This window comes from Haliotis rufescens, unplaced genomic scaffold (genome assembly GCF_023055435.1).
Source record: "Haliotis rufescens isolate VD_foot unplaced genomic scaffold, xgHalRufe1.0.p SCAF_19, whole genome shotgun sequence".
In the NCBI taxonomy this organism is placed as follows: Eukaryota; Metazoa; Mollusca; class Gastropoda; order Lepetellida; family Haliotidae; genus Haliotis; species Haliotis rufescens.
The window spans coordinates 22,988,779-23,014,625 of NW_025963879.1; the positions used below are offsets into that span (position 1 = coordinate 22,988,779).

Below are 25,847 nucleotides of genomic sequence, written 5' to 3' on the forward strand. Positions count from 1 at the left end.
ACCAAGCGCGTTCAGTCACTCAGTGAATGTGTAGGTTTAAAGCTGCAGAACAAGGGGAACGGGTTGGAAACAAAACGAATCCTTTAAAACTCGTATTTGCGAAATCTGTTTTGTTAGAGGTTCTTAGGTGTGAATGTTCGAGGTTCCATTTACACTGTATACGAATGGTGCAACACTATGAGAGCAGAACCACTTGGAACCAGCGCGGGTTTCTTCTCACAACCATGGCAACAGGGACCCAATTTGCCATAGATGGGTCTGGTCACGTGCCGGTCCTAGCAAGTTATATCATGTTAAAACACAACTTGCTGAAACTCCAGATCATGTTGTAGTATAACTTATGTCAATCTAGCAGGTAATGACTACACAGCGACAGTGAGTCAGTGGGTGAGTGATAGAGTGAGTGAGTGCCTGAGCGAGTGAGTGAGTGGCTGGACGGGAAAGTAATTTGAACTAGACTGCATGGAAATTGACACCAGGCAGGTTGCACTGTCCCATTCAGACGAAAGTCAGGTGTCACAGCGATGTTGAATTAACTGTGTAATGAATAAACATAAGTACTGTTAGAAAAATTAAAATGTTGCACTTCGTGTAACGTGATGTGCTATACCTATCATGAGCATCGATCCACGCAATTGGGATCGATGACATGCACCAACCAAGTCAGCGAGCCTAATCGTGTGGTCTGGCTCGCTGACTTGGTTGGTGCATGTCATCGATCCCAATTGCATGGATCAATGCTCATGATATCACTCACTGGATTGTCTGGTCCAGAATCGATTATTTACAGACCTGCGTCATATAGCTGGAATATTGCTGAGTGCGGCGTAAAACAACCAACCAACCAACCATGTGGACTTCCTCTCACCCGCATGGTCCGCCTCCGTGGTCAATTGGTAGAGCGCCCGCGTGGGGAGCGGAAGGTCCGGGGTTCGATTCCCGGCCGCGTCATACCAAAAGACGTTAAAAGATGGTACTTGTTGTTACCCTGTCTGGCGCTCGGCATTAAGGGGCTAAAACCAGGACTGGTCGGCTCGGAGTCAGTCTGAGTGGGGTATTCATGTTAAACTGCGGCATGGTATCTCAGTGAGCTAGCACTATAAATCGGGATCAGTCCGGACTAGTACAAGCACACACAAACACACAGACACACACACACACACACACACACACACACACACACACACACATATGACGTCGCTGTATAAGTGCAATAATCTAAATACCGCACCTCTCACGGGTGGCCCAGTCGTCTACGGCGCCGCGATTCACTGTGCAGAGTTTCGTCCTTAGGGCACGCCAGAAACCTATGATTGTGGGTTCGAATTCCGGTTCGCCCCGATTATGTTACTAGGTTTGTCAGCACCTTACCCGAGCTCGTGTGTTTCACCGAAGTGGTAAACGTCTGAGACCTGCATCACTTTGATGTGTTTGATGAAGGCCTCGTTGTCCCTCCTCGCCGTCATATTGGTGCAATATTGCTCAGAATGGAGTACAGCTACAGTTATCACACATTCATCTTGGTCACTGGTTGTTAGGGTCATGTATCGTGATTATTGCCTAGCGCAGCACCAGCACTCAGTCACTCGATATGTAAGACTTTCCCAAATTTTGAGATTTCTACTAATGTGACGACGCCTAAACCATTATGAATTTTCATCAGTACAAGTGCCAGTTTCCATAACGCTACGTATTCACTGACACGGACATCGAGTCCGCTGTACGGGCCATTGATATACTTCAGATATTCCAGCAACAAGCAGATCGACATGTCCTAACGTGTAACTTCCCTCGGCTGTTTCCGACTTTCGGCGCGAGGTCTTTCCTGTCTGTACATGCGCATCAGTGTGATTAGCGGTCACGCAAGGGGCCCCTGCTGCCCTATTAAACATTAATATGCACTCGCAGAGAACAAAGGAAAGTGGAAGATGAAAATGCCAGCTTTATGACGGCTGACTGTATGTAATCGAGTCAGGACCTGACAATCCAGTGATTGATATTATGAACAACGATCCAGGGATCAACCAAGTCACCGAGCCTGACCACCTTATCCATCAACTCGATACCCGTGAAGATCCGGGGTAGAATAGGTCTTCAGCAACCCACGCTTGCCGTAAAAGGCGCCTATGCTTGTCGTTAGAGGCGACTAAGGGGATCGGGTGGTCAGACTCGGTGACTTGGTTGATGCAATTGATCGTATCCAAATTGCGTGGATCTATGATCACGATGTCAATCACTGGATTGACTCGAATTTTTACAGACCCCCGTCATATGACTGGTATATTGCTGAGTGCGGCGTTAAACAACAAACAAACATAACTCGACTCTTACGATAAGCATCAGTAGCTGGGGACGAATTCTTACACGGGACCCCACGGGGTATTTATGTTCAAGACGGAGGGTCAGATGGATAAAGGCACCCCCAGAAGTACATCCACCGGACATAAGTACTCTCCACTTGTAGATTTCGTCCATTTTTATGTATTTGGGGCCACATTTTATGGGTGAATTCAAACGAACTGTAAGATTGAATTGTTTGAAGTACGTGTATGTAGATCCCTTAAAACAAGCATACATTTATATATATATATATAATAAACATATAGTTTAATTTTATCACGTGTGCATTTTCATCATCAAATATGACCGCGCTATATCAAATCAACGTTGTGTCATTCCCACCAGTGATACTAGTACATTTAGTGTCATTAATAGAAGGGGAGGCTATTGGTTTACGACACTTGTCGCATGATCAGTCTGATCGCCGGTGTTGATTAGACCGCTACCCTGCCTTTGATCTTTCACATATATACAAAGCGAGTGTTTGCTCTGCATCCAACACTGACAATAAGATCGAACTTCATCTCACCGCGCAGTTTTTTCGCAGAATGCGCAATGAGAACTCGATTTGGAATAGAGATGTCCTAGTTCCGAATCCTGACAACAACAACAACAACAACAACAACAACAACAATAAAACGCCTCAGACCTATCCAGGCCAACAAACCCGACCTTGTCCTGTTTGATAAATCCAATGAAATCATATATATGTTTGAATTTTCTGGGGGCGGTCGGGTAGCCTAGTGGTTAAAGCGTTCGCTCGTCACGCTGAAGACCCGGGTTCGATTCCCGACATGGGTACAATGTGTGAAGCCCATTTCTGGTGTCCCCCGCCGTGATATTGCTGGAATATTGCTAAAAGCGGCGTAAAACCATACTCACTCACTCATTGAATTTTCTGTCAATTTTGACACTAATGTGACTGACAAGATTCAGGAAAAAAACCATGGCAATATGCATACCTTGCGAAATTTCACGAATGCATCCCAAGTACCAAGATGTCTGACTATCCATTGTTCTCGGTACCTTAGGTTTGTTACCTCCCAATCTGTTGACTGACATTGGGAGAGTACAGCCCATCTGGCAATCTGGGTAATGCAGAATGCTACACTGTCACCCATACACACTCTGCGTCCAGCGCTGCTTAACTTCACCTGATTTGTGACGTGCGCTGTCTGGTGGACCGCGTGACACAATATACAGTCAAACCTCGTTTGTCCGGACCCTGTTATTCCGGAAACCCCGTCTTGCAGGCGGTAACTGCGAGAACGTCGATGCAGGTTGAATGAACGTTACTACCAATACTTTTATGACAAGGCAAGGCCTTATTCCGGACGTGTGTACTGGGAACATTTCACTGTATGTCGCTTGCAGTCATTCTTGAGTAATGTCTGAATACAAGTCGCCCTCGTGTAATGTCTGTACACACCTCACCCTCGTGTAATGTCTGTACACACCTCACCCTCGAGCAATCTTTGTACACACCCGTCTTCGAGCAATGTCTGTACACACCTCGCCCTCGTGTAATGTTTGTACACACCTCGCCCTCGAGTATGTTTGTACACACCACGTCCTCGTGTAATGTCTGTACACACCTCGCCCTCGAGTAATGTTTGTACACACCTCGCCCTCGAGTAATGTTTGTACACACCACGTCCTCGTGTAATGTTTGTACACACCACGTCCTCGTGTAATGTTTGTACACACCTCGCCCTCGAGTAATGTTTGTACACACCTCGCCCTCGAGTAATGTTTGTACACACCTCGCCCTTGAGTAATGTTTGTACACACCACGTCCTCGTGTAATGTTTGTACACACCACGTCCTCGTGTAATGTTTGTACACACCTCGCCCTCGAGTAATGTTTGTACACACCTCGCCCTCGAGTAATGTTTGTACACACCTCGCCCTTGAGTAATGTTTGTACACACCTGTCCTCGTGTAATGTCTGTCCACACCTCGCCCTCGTGTAATGTCTGTACACACCTCGCCCTCATGTAAATTCTGAACTCACCTCACCTTCGAGTAATGTCTGAACACAACTCACCCTCGTGTAATGTCTGTACTGACCTTGCCCTCGAGTAATGTCTGTACACACCTCACCCTCGAGTAATGTCTGTACACACCTCGCCCTCGAGTAATGTCTGTACACACCTCACCCTCGAGCAATCTTTGTACACACCCGTCTTCGAGCAATGTCTGTACACACTTCGCCCTCGTGTAATGTCTGTACACACCTCGCCTTCGAGCAATGTCTGTACACACCTCGCCCTCGTGTAATGTCTGTCCACACCTCGCCCTCGTGTAATGTCTGTACACACCTCACCCTCGTGTAATGTCTGTACACACCTCACCCTCGAGCAATGTCTGTACACACCTCACCCTCGTGTAATGTATGTACACACCTCACCCTCGTGTAATGTCTGTACACACCTCGCCCTCGAGTAATGTCTGTACACACCTCACCCTCGCGTAATGTCTGTACACACCTCACCCTCGAGCAATCTATGTACATACCCGTCTTCGAGCAATGTCTGTACACACCTCGCCCTCGTGTAATGTTTGTACACACCCGTCCTCGAGTAATGTTTGTACACACCCGTCCTCGTGTAATGTTTGTACACACCCGTCCTCGAGTAATGTTTGTACACAGCCGTCCTCGAGTAATGTTTGTACACACCCGTCCTCGAGTAATGTCTGTACACACCTCTCCCTCGAGTAATGTTTGTACACACCCGTCCTCGAGTAATGTTTGTACACACCCGTCCTCGTGTAATGTTTGTACACACCCGTCCTCGAGTAATGTTTGTACACACCTCGCCCTCGAGTAATGTTTGTACACACCCGTCCTCGAGTAATGTTTGTACACACCCGTCCTCGTGTAATGTTTGTACACACCCGTCCTCGAGTAATGTTTGTACACAGCCGTCCTCGAGTAATGTTTGTACACAGCCGTCCTCGAGTAATGTTTGTACACACCCGTCCTCGAGTAATGTCTGTACACACCTCGTCCTCGAGTTATGTTTGTACACAGCCGTCCTCGAGTAATGTCTGTACACAGACGTCCTCGAGTAATGTTTGTACACAGCCGTCCTCGAGTAATGTTTGTACACACCCGTCCTCGAGTAATGTCTGTACACACCTCGCCCTCGAGTAATGTCTGTACACACCCGTCATTGAGTAATGTTTCTACACACCCGTCCTCGAATAATGTCTGTACAAAATTCGTACTCGCACTCGAACATGATGTAGCTCAACTCGCCTCTACACAACTTGTACTCGAACATGACGTAGCTCAACTCCCCTGTACACAACTTGTACTCGAGCATGACGTAGCTCAACTCCCCTGTACACAACTCGTTTTCGAGCATGACGAAGCTCAACTGGCCTCTACACAATTTGTACTCGAGCATGACGTTGCTTAACTTGCCTGTACACAACTTGTACTCGAACATGATGTAGTTCAACTCGCCTCTACACAACTTGTACTCGAACATGACGTAGCTCAACTCGCCTCTACACAACTTGTACTCGAGCATGACGTAGCTCAACTCCCCTGTACACAACTCGTACTCGAGCATGACGTAGCTCAACTCCCCTGTACACAACTTGTACTCGAACATGATGTAGCTCAACTCCCCTGTACACATCTTGTACTCGAGCATGACGTAGCTCAACTCGCCTCTACACAACTTGTACTCGAACATGACGTAGCTCAACTCGCCTCTACACAACTTGTACTCGAGCATGACGTAGCTCAACTCCCCTGTACACAACTCGTACTCGAGCATGACGTAGCTCAACTCCCCTGTACACAACTTGTACTCGAACATGATGTAGCTCAACTCCCCTGTACACAACTTGTACTCGAGCATGACGTAGCTCAACTCGCCTCTACACAATTTGTACTCGAGCATGACATAGCTCAACTCGCCTGTACACAACTTGTACTCGAACATGATGTAGCTCAACTCGCCTCTACACAACTTGTACTCGAGCATGACGTATCTCAACTCGCCTCTACACAATTTGTACTCGAGCATGACATAGCTCAACTCGCCTGTACACAACTTGTACTCGAACATGATGTAGCTCAACTCGCCTCTACACAACTTGTACTCGAGGATGACGTAGCTCAACTCCCCTGTACACAACTTGTACTCGAACATGATGTAGCTCAACTCGCCTCTACACAACTTGTACTCGATCATGACGTAGCTCAACTCCCCTGTACACAACACGTACTCGAGCATGACGTAGCTCAACTGGCCTCTACACAATTTGTACTCGAGCATGACGTTGCTTAACTTGCCTGTACACAACTTGTACTCGAACATGATGTAGCTCAACTCGCCTCTACACAACTTGTACTCGAACATGACGTAGCTCAACTCCCCTGTACACAACTTGTACTCAAGCATGACGTAGCTCAACTCGACTGTACACAACCTGTACTCGAGCATAACGTAGCTCAACTCCCCTGTACACACCTCGCCCTCGAGTAATGTCTGTACACACCCGTCCTCGAGTAATGTCTGTACACACCTCGCCCTCGTGTAATGTCTGTACACACCCGTCCTCGAGTAATGTCTGTACAAAATTCGTACTCGCACTCGAACATGATGTAGCTCAACTCGCCTCTACACAACTTGTACTCGAACATGACGTAGCTCAACTCCCCTGTACACAACTTGTACTCGAGCATGACGTAGCTCAACTCCCCTGTACACAACTCGTACTCGAGCATGACGTAGCTCAACTGGCCTCTACACAACTTGTACTCGAACATGATGTAGCTCAACTCGCCTCTACACAACTTGTACTCGAACATGACGTAGCTCAACTGCCCTGTACACAACTTGTACTCGAACATGATGTAGCTCAACTCGCCTGTACACAACTTGTACTCGAACATGATGTAGCTCAACTCGCCTCTACACAACTTGTACTCGAGCATGACGTTGCTCAACTGGCCTGTTGACAACTTGTACTCGAACATGACGTAGCTCAACTCCCCTGTACACAACTTGTACTCGAGCATGACGTAGCTCAACTCCCCTGTACACAACTCGTACTCGAGCATGACGTAGGTCAACTGGCCTCTACACAACTTGTACTCGAACATGACGTAGCTCAACTCCCCTGTACACAACTTGTACTCGAGCATGACGTAGCTCAACTCCCCTGTACACAACTTGTACTCGAGCATGACGTAGCTCAACTGGCCTCTACACAACTCGTACTCGAGCATGACGTAGCTCAACTGGCCTCTACACAATTTGTACTCAAACATGATGTAGCTTAACTTGCCTGTACACAACTTGTACTCGAACATGATGTAGCTCAACTCGCCTCTACACAACTTGTACTCGAACATGACGTTGCCCAACTCGACTGTACACAACCTGTACTCGAGCATGACGTTGCTCAACTGGCCTGTACACAACTTGTACTCGAAGATGACGTAGCTCAACTGGCCTGTACACAACTTGTACTCGAGCATGACGTTGCTCAACTGGCCTGTACACAACTTGTACTCGAACATGACGTAGCTCAACTGGCCTGTACACAACTTGTACTCGAACATGACGTAGCTCAACTAGTAACTCGTATGTAATCCGATGAGTGAGAATGTGTGCCATGAAGGTTTAAATATTTGCTAACTTCTTATGACCTAACCTTTAAACATAATTCCGAGCGATACTGACTATTTAATAGCGCCTCAGCACGAAGACGAATTACATGTTTAACTTAATTGTTCATATTATACGAGCAGTAGAGAGCAAATCATACACTGTTGTTAAACGATGAGAACTCATTTCAGAATCAAACGACACAGAAGGCCTTGCAATATACTGTGAACTGGAATCACTGTTGTTAAATGTTTAATACAAACACTTCAAAGTTTTATTTAACCCGAGAACCCGAGGTACAGACGCTCACCTTCATCCAGTGGTATAAACCGACAGGCTGAAGATGTGTTTCAGCTTGAAATCAGTAAGCCCACATTGTTCGACATTTTTCAGAAAAAAACTATGGATAATATAAAAAATAAACCCGCTCTCAACAGCGAATTACCGATTATCTGATCCTTGCCAGTTAATATTGAATGTTCCTCCCCATTACTCGGAACTTATAACATTAATTCACCCAGGGCAGATAATCCCTAATTTCCGCTGCTCCTAGATTAATGTCGAAGAATTCATGTATTTTGGGGGAAAGAACACATTATTTTTAAAAAACTGATGTGTGCAAAGTGCCAGATTTATACCTCAAATTTCAGCTAACGGTGTTTGGTTTAGTGATAAAATGTAACATTTAGCAAACAGTTTTAGGGCCATGGCTGATTTTAATATGACCCTACTCATATTCTAACTTTATTTTAGCATACGTATATTTTAATTGGTATTTCAAACCATAAACTCCCCCTGGAAACCTTCTCCCACGGGGATTCCGGGTTAGAACATGTCCCCAGCAACCTGTATGCTTTGGGCGACTTAATGGATCGGGGGTCAGACTCGGTGACTTGTCTGACATCGTGCCATCGTGCTCCGACGGCGTGGAATGTTCGTCATTATATCAATCACTGGTTAGTTTGATGCAGACTCGAATATTTACAGGCCACTGCGATATTGCTGGAAATATATCAGTAGATCCTTATACAACAAACAAACAAACTCTGCAAACGTTGCAATATTGTCTATAGTTTTGTTGTATCCTCCTGTAACGACACGGAGGGGATTGGTTGGTTGGTTTGTTGTTTAACGCCGCACTCAGAATTATTCCAGCTATATGACGGCGGTCTGTAAATAATCGTGTCTGGACAAGACAATCCAGTGATTGATATCATGAGCATCAATCCACGCAATTGGGATCGATGACATGCATCAACCAAGTCAGCGAGCCTGACCACCCGATCCCGTTAGTCGCCTCTTACGACAAGCAAAGTCGCCTTTTACGGAAAGAATGTGTCGCTGAAGACCTATTCTACCCCGGGTCTTCACGGGTGTCACGGAGAGGATAATTCCAGACTACAGAAACAAAGAGCAGTGAACAGGAAGAGGATGACCCGACAGATCCAGTTTGTAAGCTCGGTGTGTTTATTATCATATGTATTTATACATGCAATCCCTGAATATTGTCAAAGGGATATCTGTAACAGATCTACAATTGTCCGGCTAACGAACGGACGAACAGTCAGCGTCCATCCTGTACATTCATATTAAAACAAAGGCTCTGTAAATGAGGGTTTTTTTTAAATTCCATTTTTCAAATGTGTAACGTCTGTATATTTTAGAATATAATTGTTTTTTTAAAAAAGGTTTGCACAAACTTAAGGCTATTTGGACACATTGCCAGTATTGCTGTTCTTCTGTGTCCTCGATTTACAGGTCTATTTCGTCTAGTGTTTTGATATATCGTCAGTCAAATGCATTAATCTGTGCTAGATGTGTGGTCAAGTGTGATGAAAACAAACTGACGCAAGCTTCCTTAAAAAGCTGATACGCCAGCACGATCCGACATTATGAACATGGTATAAGCACTAGTCAAGCTGATACCCGAGGTCCGACCTCTCGTGTGTGTGAACACCGTTTGTCTCACATACGTAGATAGGATAGCCTCGCATATCGATCTGGCTACAGAGACCGGATTGGTTTGAAAATACTTAATTGTGGGAGTCATTACTCGGATAGAATCGGCTTGTAAGCAATCGTCAGTGATTGTCGTACAAGTTGGCGCTTGATCGGGCAGGTGTAGGCCCGTAGGTAGAATTATATAGTGAGTGAGCGTGCGTGTGTGCGTGCGTGCGTGCGTTAGCGGTGTGTGTGTGTCTTTGGGGAGGGGGGTGTTATAATCACTAACTTAAGTTACTTCTTTCTCCTAATAAATTCAAATGATTTATTTCAAATTTATTGCAGTGTTATTTTACAGTGTTTGAGGATGGGGTAGGGGGTGCATAACAGCTTTGCTTTACTTTAAACGTTGGTTCACGATGTCGATCCATCCCATGCACATATATAAATGACAAAGTCAATTTCACACATCACCTATTGCACGTCCCGGGGCTACACTGAAAACTAGCTGCAGACCTGCAACCAAGCGCATCTTTAATGCGGGCGCTCAACTTGGTTTTGTTGGTTTGTTGTTGACGCCGCACTCAGCAATATTCCAGCTTTATGACAGCAGTCTGTAAATAATCGAGTCTGGATCAGACAAATCCAGTGATTAATACCATCAGCCTCGATCGGGTTACGATGACATGCGTCAACCAAGTCAGCGAGCCTGACCACTCGATCCTGTCAGTCGCCTCTTAGCATAGTTGCCAATCACGGGCTGCTGAAGACCTATTCTAACCCGGATCTCACGGGTGCAAACATGTATGATAAATATTCGTAAACAAAAAAACTTTGTGACTTTGTATATCAGCACAGTTGTAGGCTGTTGACAAGTCAATCTGACGGTATATAAGCTATCTTCCTATCCGACACTCTATATATAACAGTCTTGGTTTCCGGGAGTCAAAGGGGGTTGTATTCTCTGAACAATGCCAGGTTGTATCTAGTAAGTTTGATTCAAATAATTCAAACCCCTCTTGTCGTCTGCTTACTCGATGTGTGTGTGTGTGTGTGTGTGTGTGTGTGTGTGTGTGTGTGTGTGTGTGTGCCGAGCGCCAGACAGGGTAACAACAAGTACCATCTTTTAACGTCTTTTGGTATGACGCGGCCGGGCATCGAACCCCGGAGCTTCCGCTCTCCGGGCGGACGCTCTACCACTAGACCATGGAAGCGGTCGAGTGAGTGAGTGAGTTTGGTTTAACGCCATTTTTAACAGTATTCCAGTTATATCGCGGTGTGTCAGCTTAATGTGGGAGCTTAATGAAAGTCCGAAGTGATGCTTACCACTTCGGTGAAACCCACGAGCACAGGTATGGTGCTGACAAACCTAGAAACATAATCGGGGCGAACCTGGATTCGAACCCACAATCATAGGTTACTGGCGTGCCCAAGGAACGCAATTCTGCAAAGCGAATCGCGGCGCCTTAGACAACTGGGCCACCCGTGCCCCCTTCTAAGTTTTCAGACTCAGTTTGGAACATGGTGCTATTTACAATTGGAGGTGAGGTGAGGTGAGGTGAGGTGAAAAGGGGTTGAACGTTCCGTTCATGATTATTGCACTTACACAGTGACGCGCATGCACGTGTGTGTGTGCATGTCTACGTGCGTGTGGGTATGTTTGTACTAGTCCGGACTTTTATAGTGCTAGTCCACTGGGATACCACACGTAGACGCTGTATGAACCACGGGGGCGATCCCTCTTTTAAACTTCACACATAGTTTCAACACTTCAGCACCTGCCCGGAGTTCGATCCCCGACCGCGACATATATAAAAAAACGCGTTGAAAGGTTGTCCTTGTTGTTACCGTGCCTGACGCTCGGCATTAAGAGGATTAAACAAGGACTGGTCGCTCGGTAATAGTACAAACACACACACGCAATCACGCACGCACGCGCGCGTATGCACATCGCTATATATGAGCAATAATCTTGAACGCGACGTTAAACCCCATTTCACCTTTGCCTCATGCCAGAAAGATCTCGGGGGAAATATGTGTATATCTCAAGGATCAAGGAATGTAGAAATTCTAGTATATGTATTTTGGGTGGAAAATACACTTACGTGTTCCATGCATGTAGATGACAACACATTACATTCACACTATATATACACAGGATATACACATTATATACACAGTATACATGCAATATACACACTATTATATAAAGCCAAATCAACGAATGTGAATAACTGAGACATGTCGATTTTTAACCTCATTCAAAACAATATCCCGCGTTGTGGATCTACCACCTGTCGTCTGTTCGAATCGATTTGCATGACATTTTACACGAGAGGGGTGGTAACATGAGACACACGTTCTCACTTGATTGACATGAGATCATATTTCATCCCATGTGATAGGTGAGGTGAGGTGAAATGGGGTTTAACGCAGCATTCAAGAATATTGCATTTATATGGCGTGTGCATGTGTGGCTGTGTGTACTAGTCCGGACTAGTGGCGGTTTTATAGTACTAGCCCGGAGATACCGGTGCCGACAAGTGCCGGTTTTATAGTACTAGCACAGAGATACCATTCCACAGTTTTAACATGGACAGTATATACTGACCCCGAGCCGACCACTCCTCGTTTTAGCTCCTTAATGTCGAGCGCCAGGTAGGGTAACAACAAGTACCATCTTGCAACATATTTTGGTATGACGCGAACGGGGATCGAACCACCGACCTTCTGGTCTCATGGTAGACACTCTATCCACTAGACCACGAAGGGAGTCGCCATTGTGATAGATAAAAACGGCGCAAGGTGTATATATACTTCCTGACTTATATAACTAGTAACACACCACATGGAATATGTTATTAGAAATACTTAAAGCAAACAAAACATTAGTGAGTGAGCGAGTGAGTATAGCTTTACGCCGCTTTTAGCAATATTCCAGCAATATCACGGCGGGGGACACCAGAAATGGTCTTCACACATTGTACCCATGTCGGGAATCGAACCCGGATCTTCGTCCTCACGAGCGGACGCTTTAACCACTTGGCTACCCGACCGCCCCAGACAAAACATTAACCACAAAATGTCATCACCTTATATTCTTCAGAAAAAAGAACCCATAGAAACTATTCTATTTCCTGCTGCATATTTAATGAAAGTTATCGGCAACCAAATCACAATACGCTATGCCTATTCTTGCAAACCCGGTACCACAACGCGCTCGCCGGCTGTCGAGAACGTTCAACTGAACAGAGCATTAGTTTAAACCCAGCATGTACACAAACTGAGAACTTGCTGACCAAGCAAATCTTTCTCCCCGGAGACGCTCGTAATATTACGTCATGTGTGGTAACCCAGCCCCTTTTATTACCGGCCGACGTAACACCTCTCTGATAATTGATAAAAACAATTACCAACCTGTAGTTCACCTACCCAGACCCCCAAACCCAAGCCTTTACAAATTCATCGGCTGAAACGTCAAGTCACCGACTCTTTGTTTTGACGCGCAGCCGGTAGGTTGTCCAGATGGCGACCTCTCCCTCTCATCGTCCCCCGACCCCTCCTCCCCACTACCCCTAGTTTTCCCGGTGCCTCCAGGCGTTCGCGATGCTATCTGAGCACAATGTGGACTCTGCTGAGCAATACTTTAACGAAGATTCGCGGAAATAGGCGAGCTTATCCGATTGACAGTGAACGAGCGACAGCGGGTAATTACAGTGTACGGTGCTCTACCTAATCGATCAGATCTGCATGTCGGAGCTTTGTCCAAAGCCGTTAGTTAATACAACGTGTTGTTACATGATGAGTTTTGCTTTCATCGGATTTACAGCTATACCCACCTGCCGACTTGAATCACTGTCCGGGTTTAGAAGCTATATGCCCATGCCTGTCATTGTGACGAAGGATATTTTTGTGTGTAAGGATTTTGTGAATAAAATAAATAATAATAATGATAATAATTATCATGGCACGCAAAGGATGTAATTCACACCTCTAAAGGAGAACAGTGGACGTGTGGGCGACATACAAGCAACATTTAACATTTAACAAAGTAACAGATAAATAATAGGACCCGTGAAGATACGGGGTAGAATGGATCTTCAGCAACCCATGCTTGCCGTAAAATGCGGCTATGCTTGTCGTAAGAGGCTACTAACGGGATCTGGTGGTCAGACTCGCTGACTTGGTTGATGCATATCATCGTATCCCAATAGCGTGGATTGATTCTCATGATGCCAATCACTGGATTGTCTGGTCCAGACTCGATTATTTACAGACCGCCGTCATATAGCTTGAATATTACTGAGTGCGGCGTAAATCAACAAACAACAAACCAAAAGATAAATGATAGAGAAAAAGATAAGGTAGAAAGGTAGGGCACCGGAGTTGATGAAAATAATCCTCTTAGGAAATAATGTTTCGAATAAAGATCATGATAAAATACTAACAATTAATGTTCTGAAATCGTAAAGTAATAATACATACGGTATACGTCGTAATGATTATGTTGATAAGTACTTAACCGAATAAAAGTTAAGAAATGTGCAAAACTGATATTCCTTTATAAGAAAAGCTCCTGAAAATGTAATATTTCAATGAAATTACAATAACGATCTAAACGTAGATTTTCATTCAGAATTTCATTATTTCAGTTGAAATAGTTTCTTCAAAGGTAACAAATTATCAGAACTTTTAAATACACATCAAGGAGACACAATCTAACGCGAAGTCATTCGAAACACACAAGATTTTGTCACAAACAATGCAATGACGTCATAAATATTTAATGACGTCACTAAGAAAACAGTTATCAAAAGAATACTAACAAAAATGTGTTATTAAATTTTAGAAAGATTTATACTGATAAGAATAGTAGACTCTAGTTTACACCAATATTGGTATTTGGTGTAAGTAATGATATATTCTTGTTTGAAACGACAATCTATTTAGTTGGCAACAAATTGTCACTGATAATTGTTTTCTGTACTGTGTTTACATTTAGGTCACAATTGCAAGGTGCCCGATTCATCCGCCAGAAAATACCAAGTTTTAGTGTATCGATATGGTTACAACATCAGCAACATGTATATTATAACTCATAATAAGTAATACTGACGTAGTCACAATTGTGTTTGTAGAGTGTAACCTCCGTTAATATGCTTTAAACGGGGAACTATATCGTTACGCGGATATGACCTCAAAGGTGTGATGCGGTAGGTGACATGTCTCTCGTTTTTCCCGCCACACGAATGTGAGTAGCGGTATCATACGCTAGTGATCGGCTAGCCATTGTCAGCCGCGATCACTGAGAACGGCGCAGATTCCTCGTCCAAGATGGGCTTGTCCGACGAGGGAGAGGCCAATGTGCAACAACGATATGAAGAACTATGTTTGGACTTAAATATGGACAAAACTGCTGAGGGCGAGGCGTGGGAATCGTACCAAAGGATACAGCTAAATTATACTCTTGAAGTATGGGCTCTATCGTTCGGCCATGTTGAGTTTAAATGACCGGTATTCGTAGCTTCCGTCGTTCTCGGTTTGATCGGAGTACTGTTATAAATGATCTGATTGCGGTTATAATTAGTGCATAATTCCACTCCATTACAAATTTATGACTTACATTTTTTTTGCATCGTGTTGTGTCCTAGAAACTTGCACAGATCACCCATTGTTTTGGTCGTATCGATGTTTGTATACATACTATTTATGATCACGGGTGTCAGCCGCGAAAATAACCCGAATCTAATTAAGTCAGATTTGATTGTAGATAAAATGTTTGTTATTTAACAGGGTGACCAGCTCCATTGGTTGGCATGTGCTTTATACGAAGCATGTCGTCGTACAGTGGTTCCCACTGTAGGCCGGGGGCAAGTAGAAGGCAACTGCGTATCGCTGACAAGGTTGCTGCGATCAGCAAAATTCAGGTAATTAAAAAATTACAAATATTCTCATGACAGCAAGCAATATTATTTCGATCGCATGAAATGTCTATATTAATCGTCCGCCGGCAAGGCAACACGGAAGTGAAAGAAACATCTCGGGGAAAGACAAACATGAAATTGATGGTATTCTGATTCTTGTCAATAAGCTTGTCCATTTCTGTTCTTTTCAGCTTGATCCAGTTTTTTAACAAAATGAAAAAATGGTCGGATATGGCAAGTCTGCCCCAGGAGTTTAGGAATAAAGTTGACCGGCTTGAGAGAAATTTTGCAGTGTCAACGGTGATATTCAAGAAATTCGAGCCCATTTTCTTGGATATCTTTGAAGCACCGAGTGAAATATCACGACAACAGAGGAGCAGAAAACCGCGGTATGTAATTTTGGCACTAGATAATATATTAGTACGTATATACTTGTAGCTTGATCGTATATATAATATACTAGCTTCAATGCTCATCCCCATCATCAAAGGTCAAGGTCACATAAGAGAGAGTTTTGTTGCTGAGGGGAACTCGGATAACTGGGCTATATTTAGATTCCCTCAAGCCAAGAGACTCTGCATTTGCATATGCAAATGAAAATGAAAACTGTATGAAATTATATTGGGCTTGATGCAATGGTTTTACTGTTAACTTAATATTCATTTGTGATAAATAGTGTGAAGACAATTCTGAAAACAGAATTCAATCATATTTAAAAAATATATCCTTTTTCCTTTTAAATAACATCCTATTCATTCAGACGCTATTTTCAGTAATGACGTATTTAATCAGAAATTTGATAATTAATTATTATGTTAAGTTACGTTCTTAAGTGACCTGATGAAGGATGCCGTAGTATTCTATAGCAGTTCACTCGCATTTAGTTTTTGTTGTCATTCTTCCCTTTGCTCATTTGTTGATTGTGCCTTTTTTAATCATCACATTAATATATTATTACAGATGCTTTTCTAATTGTTGTGATAATTTCCAGAAAATCTAGTCATAGCAAGTCCCGTGTATCTTCATCTGAACGGAACAGGTACCCTCTCCATCCCAACCCCTCACCCCTTGTATGTTGGCGTTCTAGCACTGACACCAGTTGAGCTAACACATGATTTAATGAAATTTTGTAGATGTAGACGCTGCACTTGTTAACATTGAGGTATTTCTGTAGTTATGTAGTTTCTCTGCTGCAGTTTAACATAGATAACACTGCACCCTTTTTTCACACCTGATTTCAATCTAAATGTCTAACATGAAGCTTTTGTTCATCTTTGTCCAACTGTCACAGGAGATATTAATTGGGAAAGATAGGGCAGTTGGACAGCCTTGATGAGAAGTTTATGCCTTCACTTGTCATTAAGAGGACATGGGTTCGATTCCCCCACAGGGTACAGCTTGTGAAGGCTGTTATTGATGTCCCCACAGGAATATATATGCCTGGTATAGTGGCAACAGTAACAGCATACAGCGCATTGACTTCTTTGGGGCAGTCGAGTAGCCTAGTCGTTAAAGCGTTCACCCGTCACACCGAAGACCCGGGTTCGATTCCCAAAATAGGAACAATATGTGAAGCCCATTTCTGGTGACACCCACCATGATATTGCTGGAATATTGCTAAAAGCATCGTAAAACTACACTCACTCATTGACTTCTGCAAGGTGGATATATCTAGGCATGCTTGGGTGCCTTTATTTGGCAATAGGTCTGTCGTAAATGTCAGTAATAATTCCCAAATAGGAAATATAAATTTCCCAAATTTTGTTATGTAGTTACAACTTATGTTATGGCTTTGTAGAAGGGACTTGTAACTTGGTGACCAGTTGCTGGTCGAAATAATTCTTTTCCCAAATTGTCCGCCAATGGCATTTAATAGTTTCAATCCTGGTTGTTAGTAGCTAGACATTGCTGATGCAGCTATTGGCATATTTAACTCTCTCATCCGACGTGGAAGACCTACCTGGGGTTAATCTGATACCTAGACCAGGGCTCTCCACAAATATAGACTTATTACAGTTGTACAGCTACAACAGCTTTGTAGAACAGGGCCCATGTCTGTGTATCTGTCTATTACCCGATGTAAAGTAAATAGAAGAGACTGTTGATTGTGTGGTCACTCTTTAGTACTGAGCAGGGTTTTACCTTGACTTACAAAAGTGGGGGTCAATGGGACCCCCAATAATTAATTTTAAGGGTCCTTGCAGGCAATATGAGGGTCCAGTAGAGTAATGAAATGGTGTAGTGTACCGTACATTTAGATAAATACTTTGGAGTCTGGAATGAATCCGTGATCATGTAGACATGTTTGATGTTTGACATAACAGACACCCTTAACTGCTCTCGATGCGCTGCAGGTTCAATGAATATTATTGTGTCTCTCCTGGGACACATATTTATTTCTGCATCAATTCTCTACATTTTGTGCATACTTGACTGAGTACCCTGACTAAAAATGGATATATGTTTCATGGCTGGTAACCTATAAATACACCATAGTTCAATTATGCTATTTTATTTCTAAGCGTCAAATGATTTACTTCTTTTATGAAGGACATTTTGAAATAAATCTCTATTGTCTAACAGGATCTCTCCTTGCCCTATGGGTGTTATGGGTGAGAAGAGATCCCCAATTTTGTGCTTGCAAGAGGAGATAAATGTCAGGTGTCCCATTCTTTTGTTTGGCTGAAACTGGACCCTGGTGGTGTGGATCGTTACTCCTGCTTTCTGTCACTGGTTAGTCTGGTCTGGTGATTTATCTGGACGGTTGCTGACCTTGGCATTAAGCAGTGATCACTCACTTCTTGATCAAGTAATAGATCTGCATGATTTACCAACTAGACCCTGATGAATTGGGAACCCCACTTTAACAACTGTTGCCTCACTGAATGAATTTGTGTGTTGCCTGTCGATCGCTAGTTCAAACCTGGGCACATATTGCTGTCTTGATGCAGTGAGAATGACTACCAGCGACCCCCATTCCACTACAGGGTTTGAAATAGCCCCCCTGGTATCCATTTGTCAGTAATAATATCTAAGACAGTTTATTAATAATTCACCTGTCCTGACTCTCATGCTGTCTTTCCATCCCATTAAACTCAAGTAGACATAATTACTTTATCTTAGTTAAGACCCCTCGGGGATTCTGTTTCAGAATATGTCCCCACCGGCTTTAGAATATGTATTTTTAAGACTACTCGAGAGGACTAGTGTCTATATTTCACTCGTCCTCATAGTTTGTATCAAGCCCGGCCAGAACAAGACAAAAAAGTTGACTGTGTACACTTTTTTGTCCCACTTATTTAGTTTCAGTTTGTCTCAAAATTGGAACACCATTAACGTTAATGATTTTTACTTGTCCTCAGCACAATTTAGTAGTCACGGGCTAGCAGACTTTCATGAATTATGAATGCAGTTGTCATAGCTGGAATATTGCTGAGAACGACGTTAAATAACAATGAATCTATTTGTGTCAGAATAGGTCCCCAGTGCCAAATGCTTTAAGCCATACTTTTTTAATCTTATGTTTCATGGATTTATTCCAGCTTTGCCACACAAAGTCGGTCGAAATAAAAATGTCAATTATTTATTTATTTATGAAAATCATTCTGCTGTGGAGTTGCAGATGGCCTCTTGAATCATGGATAGTGATGTACACAAGGAATTTATATATGACATTTTATATTGTAAAAGAGGGACTATATTAGTAGAGGGAGACATGATAAAAGGAAATGTTTTTATGTTGAATTTATTTCTTAGACCGACTGCTTTTCATTGGGGCTACTGGCCAGTGAAACGAAAAATAATGTGTGGCCTCACAAGAAGCAGCTTAACTGAGAATCGGGTGGCCACAATGTGCAACTCTGTTTCATTGTATACTCTGTTGGGATTTTGTGCTTTCAACACTTGTCTGGCCAAGTGTCTGTGATATAGTTGTCATTATGATGATGTTGCTGGATTAACTCTTACTTAGCAAGGGGGGCACGGGTGGCCCAGTCGTCTAAGGTGCCGCGTTTCGCTGTGCAGAGTTGCGTCCCATGGACACGCCAGAAACCTGTGATTGTGGGTTCGAATCCCGGTTCGCCCAGATTATGTTTCTAGGTTTGTCAGCACCATACCCGTGCTCATGGGTTTCACTGAAGTGGTAAACGTCTGAGACCTACATCACTTCGGGCTTTCCTCCCACATCAAGCTGACACGCGGTGTTATAACTGGAATACTGTTAAAAGCGGCGTTAAACCCAACTCACTCACTTATTTAGCATTTAGTTGAATGAATGTAATTGTCATATTCTTAGATCACCACTTAAGTACTTGTTGTCAAAGCAACTGGTTATTAATCAGGTTTGAAGGGTAGTACTTTTGGCCAGTTAAGGGTTTTCTAGTTGCTTGCAATGTTGGGTATGTTTCCTAGTTACCTCCTGTGGTCTAGTGGATAGTGTCTGCCTTGAGTGCGGAAGGTTCAATCCCCTTCAGCATCATACCAAACGACGGTAGATGGTATTTGTTGTTACCCTGACTGGCACACAGCATTAAAGGGACAAAACAAGGACTCGAGTGGTTGGCTCAAAGTGAGGTGTGAACAACAAACAAACTTGAGTGTCTGGTAACCCGGGAATACAAACATGACAAACATGGTGTATAGTGTTTCTATATTATTACCAAGAGTGACATGAGTTATTGGGCAAGTTTAGAAAGACATTGAAATAAACCTCTTTTGTCAAATGAGATCTATCCCCAGCACTGAAGGGAATTGGAGTCCCAAGAGATCACCAGATTTACATTTTATATGTTCTGTACATTTTTATACATACAGTTCAGTGGAATCTGTCTAATTCAGACATGGTTGGTACAGGTTAAAAGTCTGATTTACAGCGAGGTAGGGTACAAAAAGACAGTTAAAAAGCAACTATCATTCATCTTTGTTTGCTGCTGCTGCTGGTAGTCTTTCCTACGTTTAATAATAGTCGGCTCACTGATGCAATACTTCTCGGCTAAATCTTTCTGCTTCCTTTTTTTGCAGTGACTTTATTTCCTTAATTAAAGTAACTTTCTCAGCAAGAAAAAGTTTGATACGCCAGTAGCTCAGCCATTGTGCTTGATAATGACAAGCTGAGTTTACCACTATTTATTGCCACGCTCATGGCTTTAAGTTAGTCTAATGGAGTTTCTCATTTACAGGTAGATTTCTAATTAACTAAGCAGACAGCAAAGTGTGAAGATCAATAGGACTACATGCAGGATTATACCTGTTTAGATTCTGGTTAGAAAGGGTCTTCAGCAACCCATACTTGCTGTAAAGGCGACTATGCTTGTCATAAGAGACAAATAACAGGATCAGGTGGTCAGACTCGCTGACTTGGTTCATACGTGTCATCGTATCCCAATTACGTGGATCGATGCTCATGATGTCAATCACTGGATTGTCTGGTCCAGACTCTATTTCTTTACAGACCCCTGTCATATGACTGGAATATTGCTGAGTGAGGCTTTAAACAAAAACAAAAAACAGGCAGGATCAGCATTGTTTGTTTTAGCTGACAATGACTGAGCCCACTTCCAAGTGAGAGAATATCGAGTCTGGTGTGGTCCAGTCTGCTTCTTTTCAATTTGTAAATTGGCTGGATCTTGATTTTAGGAGAGTTGTAGGTCAGTTTGAGTAATGATAACTTATTAAGGAACTGAGGGGACATGGGGGGAGGGGGGGGGAGTCTGGAGTGCACCGAATTCCTATTTTGTCAGATTCCACCGTATTGCAACAATTCACTGAATGTTTAATGTATGGATATACTGTTAGCCGTGATACGAGAATTGGTATCGAAATGACTTAATATAACTAGTGATCTAGTCCACAGCTCATTTAGAACAATGCTTTTGTGATTCTGGTTTTCTTGAGACGGCCGATTTGAATTGTGTGGTGACTTGATTGATTGCATGTCTTTGTATCTAATTTAGGTATCAATGCTCATTAAAATTGCACTAAATTGTGTAGTAGAGGCCGGATTATCAACATGTCACCATCATATTGCTAGACTATATTGAGTATTGCATTCAACAAAGAACTGCTTGCAGTTCAGGGGGAGCCTGCGGTATTTTAATCCTGGGACCCCCTAAATCTTGAGACCCGTGAAGATTCCGGGGTAGAATAGGTCTTCAGCAACCCATGCTTGCCGTAAAAGGTGAATATGCTTGTCGTAAAAGGTGACTAACGGGAACGAATGGTCAGGCTCGCTGACTTGGTTGATGCATGTCATCGTATCCCAATTACGTGGATCGATGCTCATGATGTCAATCACTGGATTGTCTGGTCCAGACTCGATTTCTTTACAGACCCCTGTCATATAGCTGGAATATTGCTGAGTGTGGCGTTAAACAACAAACCAACCAACGAAATCTTGAACTTTTAACAACAAAGCAAACACATCCTCCCTATTTGCAACAGTTTGTTTAGGAAAAGTTTCTTGTCCCCACATGCATGAAGAGTAATGGTGCTCAACTGAATACGCCAACACTGCCTCTAGCCCATTAGTCCAAGAGCAGTAAACATGTAGATGGGCATTTTGGTTTCTCCAAAAATGTTGTTATTTTACGTTAACTATTTCAGAGATAGAAGCATTGTTTTATCAAGTATGCCAGGGCACTGATAAGATGTTTGTGTGTTCCAACACGAAGAATACTTTTAAGCGAAAAAAAGAAATCCATTAATTGACACTCTGTTCATACATTTATTATATCCTATGTGTTTGTGCACTTCACTGTCGCAAAGTACATTTCTCACTGGCTTCATAACAAGAAAGTCACATGGTACTTTTGTTTAATCTCTAAGTGTGCCTTTAAGGCACCTGAACCTACTGTTAGCTGTGCCATTATGATCTAAACTCTGCCATTGACACTTTAAAACAAAGAATTTTGAAGTCCGGGCTTGTCTGAAAGACAAGTGGGGTATTACCAGTGGTGTCGACATCTGTAGTTCTAATTTCGCTTTGTGCAAGTGGGTCCAGGTCTGAAAGGGCTGGAAAAATGTACTAAACTCTCAGTTTCAACAACGTGAACTCTCCAAATTGATAGGGTTAGTCGGGGTTGAATAGGTCTTCAGCAACCCATGCTTGCCGTAAAAGGTGACTCTGCTTGTCGTAAAAGGCGACTAATGGGATCGGGTGGTCAGACTCGCTGACTTGGTTGATGCATGTCATCGATCCCAATTACGTGAATCGATGCTCATGATATTTATCACTGGATTGTCTGGTCCAGACTCGATTATTTACAGACTGCCATCATATAGCTGGAATGTTGCTGAGTGCGGCGTTAAACAACAAACGAACAAACAAAATGATAGGGTTAGTATTATCTTGTATATGGATGCTCCTCAGGTTAGATGTTTCACTGGAATATGTATGTACCAACTGATATAGAACTGTTGTTTTGTCTTCTTGCAGCCGCCTGCCCTGCACACCCGCAGATGTTTTCAACTTCGCATGGACAATGTTTGTTCAAGTGAAAGGTGAGTTGAATCATGTTGTTTATGGAAACAGTGTCAGTAATGACAAATGATGGGTTTTGTATTGCCTTTTTAAAAGTTAGCACCCGTGAAGATCCGGGTTAGAATTGGTCTTCAGCAACCCATGCTTGTCATAAGAGGCAACTGACAGGAATGGGTGGTCAGGCTCGCTGACTTGGTTGATGCATGTCATCATATCCCAATTGAGTGGATTGATGCTCATGATGTGAATCACGTGATTGTCAGGTTCAGACTTGATAATTTACAGACCTCCGCCAAATAGCTTGAATATTGCTGAGTGCTGTGTTAAACAACAAACAAAATTGTGCTATTTACTCTTGTCCTCGACCCAATTTACGGTTTTTGTCATTATCTCATGTATTGTTCACACATAAAATATCAGAGCAAATTGTTAACCCACCAGTGGCTTGAAGCATTCAACAACTATCCGGTAGTTTGCTGACGAGTGACAAATCCTGACATGGGTACAATGTGTGAAGCCCATTTCTGGTGTCACCCACCGTGATATTGCTGGAATATTGCTAAAAGAGGCATAAAACCAAACTCACTCACTCTGACTATGTAAAAACACTCTCAGGTCATTTTATCGATCTGCGAGTGAAGACTGAAGACAGGGAACTAATTGCTTGTACACTGATATTACCTTGGAAATCGAACATGGTACTGTTAACATTACTCTCTTTCACATGAAATTACTCTTCGTTTTTGTACCCCTTAAGTACTCTAAACTTTCATTTCAGGATGGCACTTCTGACCATGTGTAATATACAGACCATACACAAATGCATATCATAATTTTGATCCTCATCAGATTGTTTTTGGGATTCCCCAAGTGGGTTCCGCCAAATGTCAGAGTGTTTGGTAAACATCATAATTAAGTAATTTATATTGTAACATTAAGGAAACTTGTTTCAGGAAGTTTCTTAATTTAGCTTTTATCCTAAGAAAACAGCATTGTTGTGACAAAACTTGTGACGATTTTATGCTTGCACAATGTTAGGATTGTTGGGGTCATGCAGGTTTGTAGCTCATTTACCACCGTGGTCTTGTGGTAGAGCGTGCGCCCAGAGAGCTGAAGGCCCGGGGTTCGATCCCCGGCCGCGTCATACCAAAAGACGTTAAAAGATGGTACTTGTTGTTACCCTGTTTGGCGCTCAGCATTAAGGTGCTAAAACAAGGACTGGTCGGCTCGGAGTCAGTATACTATCACAGTGTGTCTGAGTGGGGTATTTATGTTAAACTGCGGCATGGTATCTCTGTGAGCTAGTACTATAAATCGGCATCAGTCCGGACTAGTACAAGCAGCAACACAAACACACACACGTACATGCACGTCGCTATATAAGTGCAATAATCTTGGATGCGACGTTAAACCCCATTTCACCTCACCTTATAGCTCATTTTGTAACAATATAACATCATGGTTAAGACACTATACCTTTTGACTCAATTTCGACCATTGCTCGTATGTGCCATGGACATTAGGTGAGGACTACTTGAGATTTTGGTATACTTTTTCTGAGGTTAGCTGGGGTTTATCAGAACCTGCTCAGAGCCCCGTATTGAGTCACAAGCTTTAGCAATATCATGAATTTGCTTGCCAAAGTACTTAACTTGGAAGAGAAGTCCACGGTAGGCGAGTATGGTTGGCTGATGAGTTGTTGCTTGTTTCTAGGTAACTTTCCAGCCATCAGTGACGACCTGGTCAACTCATACCATCTGCTGGTGTGTTGTGTCGACTGGATCTATGCCAACGCTCTTCTTGGAGGACGCAAAGATTTGCTCAGCCCTGAATTCTCAGGTAGGACGAGAGGAAAATGACCTATTCTTTTTCAGACTCAAGCCAATAAATCAAGTAATAGGTAAATCAGGATCTGTGTGTAATAAACAAATTATTTGTTTTTTGAACAACCTTTGATCTGTAAAACCAAAATTAAACAATGAAATTAGGGATGGGTGGGGGTGCTTTTAGCCTCTAAATTTGTAAAAAAGGCCCATATTAAATACAATGGGACATTTTAACACTTTGCTGTAGTGGCAATTGACGTTCTTAGTGTTTTTATTCTCTCTCTCTCCTCTCTTTCTTTTCTTTCCCCACAGCATATAATGCGCGGATATAGCGATATTCCGAATCCCAATTGTTTTGATAGCTCAATAACTACTTATGTATGTTGACAGACAGATCAGAGAGAAATTCTTCATTAGCAGGCTGATAATTTGTTTTTTCGAATTTGTAGGGGCCGGGGGGGATTTGTCATCTTCTGATGATGTTAGTCCTGACTTTTTTCACTGCCCTGCTGCCATTGCTGTGATGCTGGGTGGCACAGGCATCTAAACTATAGCAATTTGATGTGCAGAGTTGCCTCCCTTAGGAGTGCCAGAACCCTGTGATTGTGGGCTTGAATTGTCCTGATTATATTTCTAGGTTTGTCACTACCAAACATGTGCTAGCGGGTTTCACTTTAGGCTTTCCTCCCACATTAAGCTGACATGC

General features: G+C 43.0%; 1 protein-coding gene across 2 annotated transcripts in view; it reads left to right on the forward strand.

Annotated features, from left to right (window-relative positions):
• Positions 1 to 15,157: 15,157 nt before the first annotated feature.
• The window catches only part of LOC124135326 (retinoblastoma-like protein 1), a 36,871-nt gene continuing 26,181 nt past the window's right edge, over positions 15,158 to 25,847 (forward strand). The window contains exons 1-6 of one of the 2 annotated variants that reach the window (XM_046500599.2): positions 15,158 to 15,386; positions 15,708 to 15,841; positions 16,030 to 16,227; positions 16,830 to 16,877; positions 23,271 to 23,335; positions 25,029 to 25,154. In XM_046500599.2, coding sequence (XP_046356555.1) covers positions 15,249 to 15,386; positions 15,708 to 15,841; positions 16,030 to 16,227; positions 16,830 to 16,877; positions 23,271 to 23,335; positions 25,029 to 25,154 — 709 coding nt within the window. In that variant the 5' untranslated portion in view covers positions 15,158 to 15,248. The remainder of the gene's footprint in view (positions 15,387 to 15,707; positions 15,842 to 16,029; positions 16,228 to 16,829; positions 16,878 to 23,270; positions 23,336 to 25,028; positions 25,155 to 25,847) is intronic. The other variant, XM_046500600.2, reaches the window with a different exon arrangement.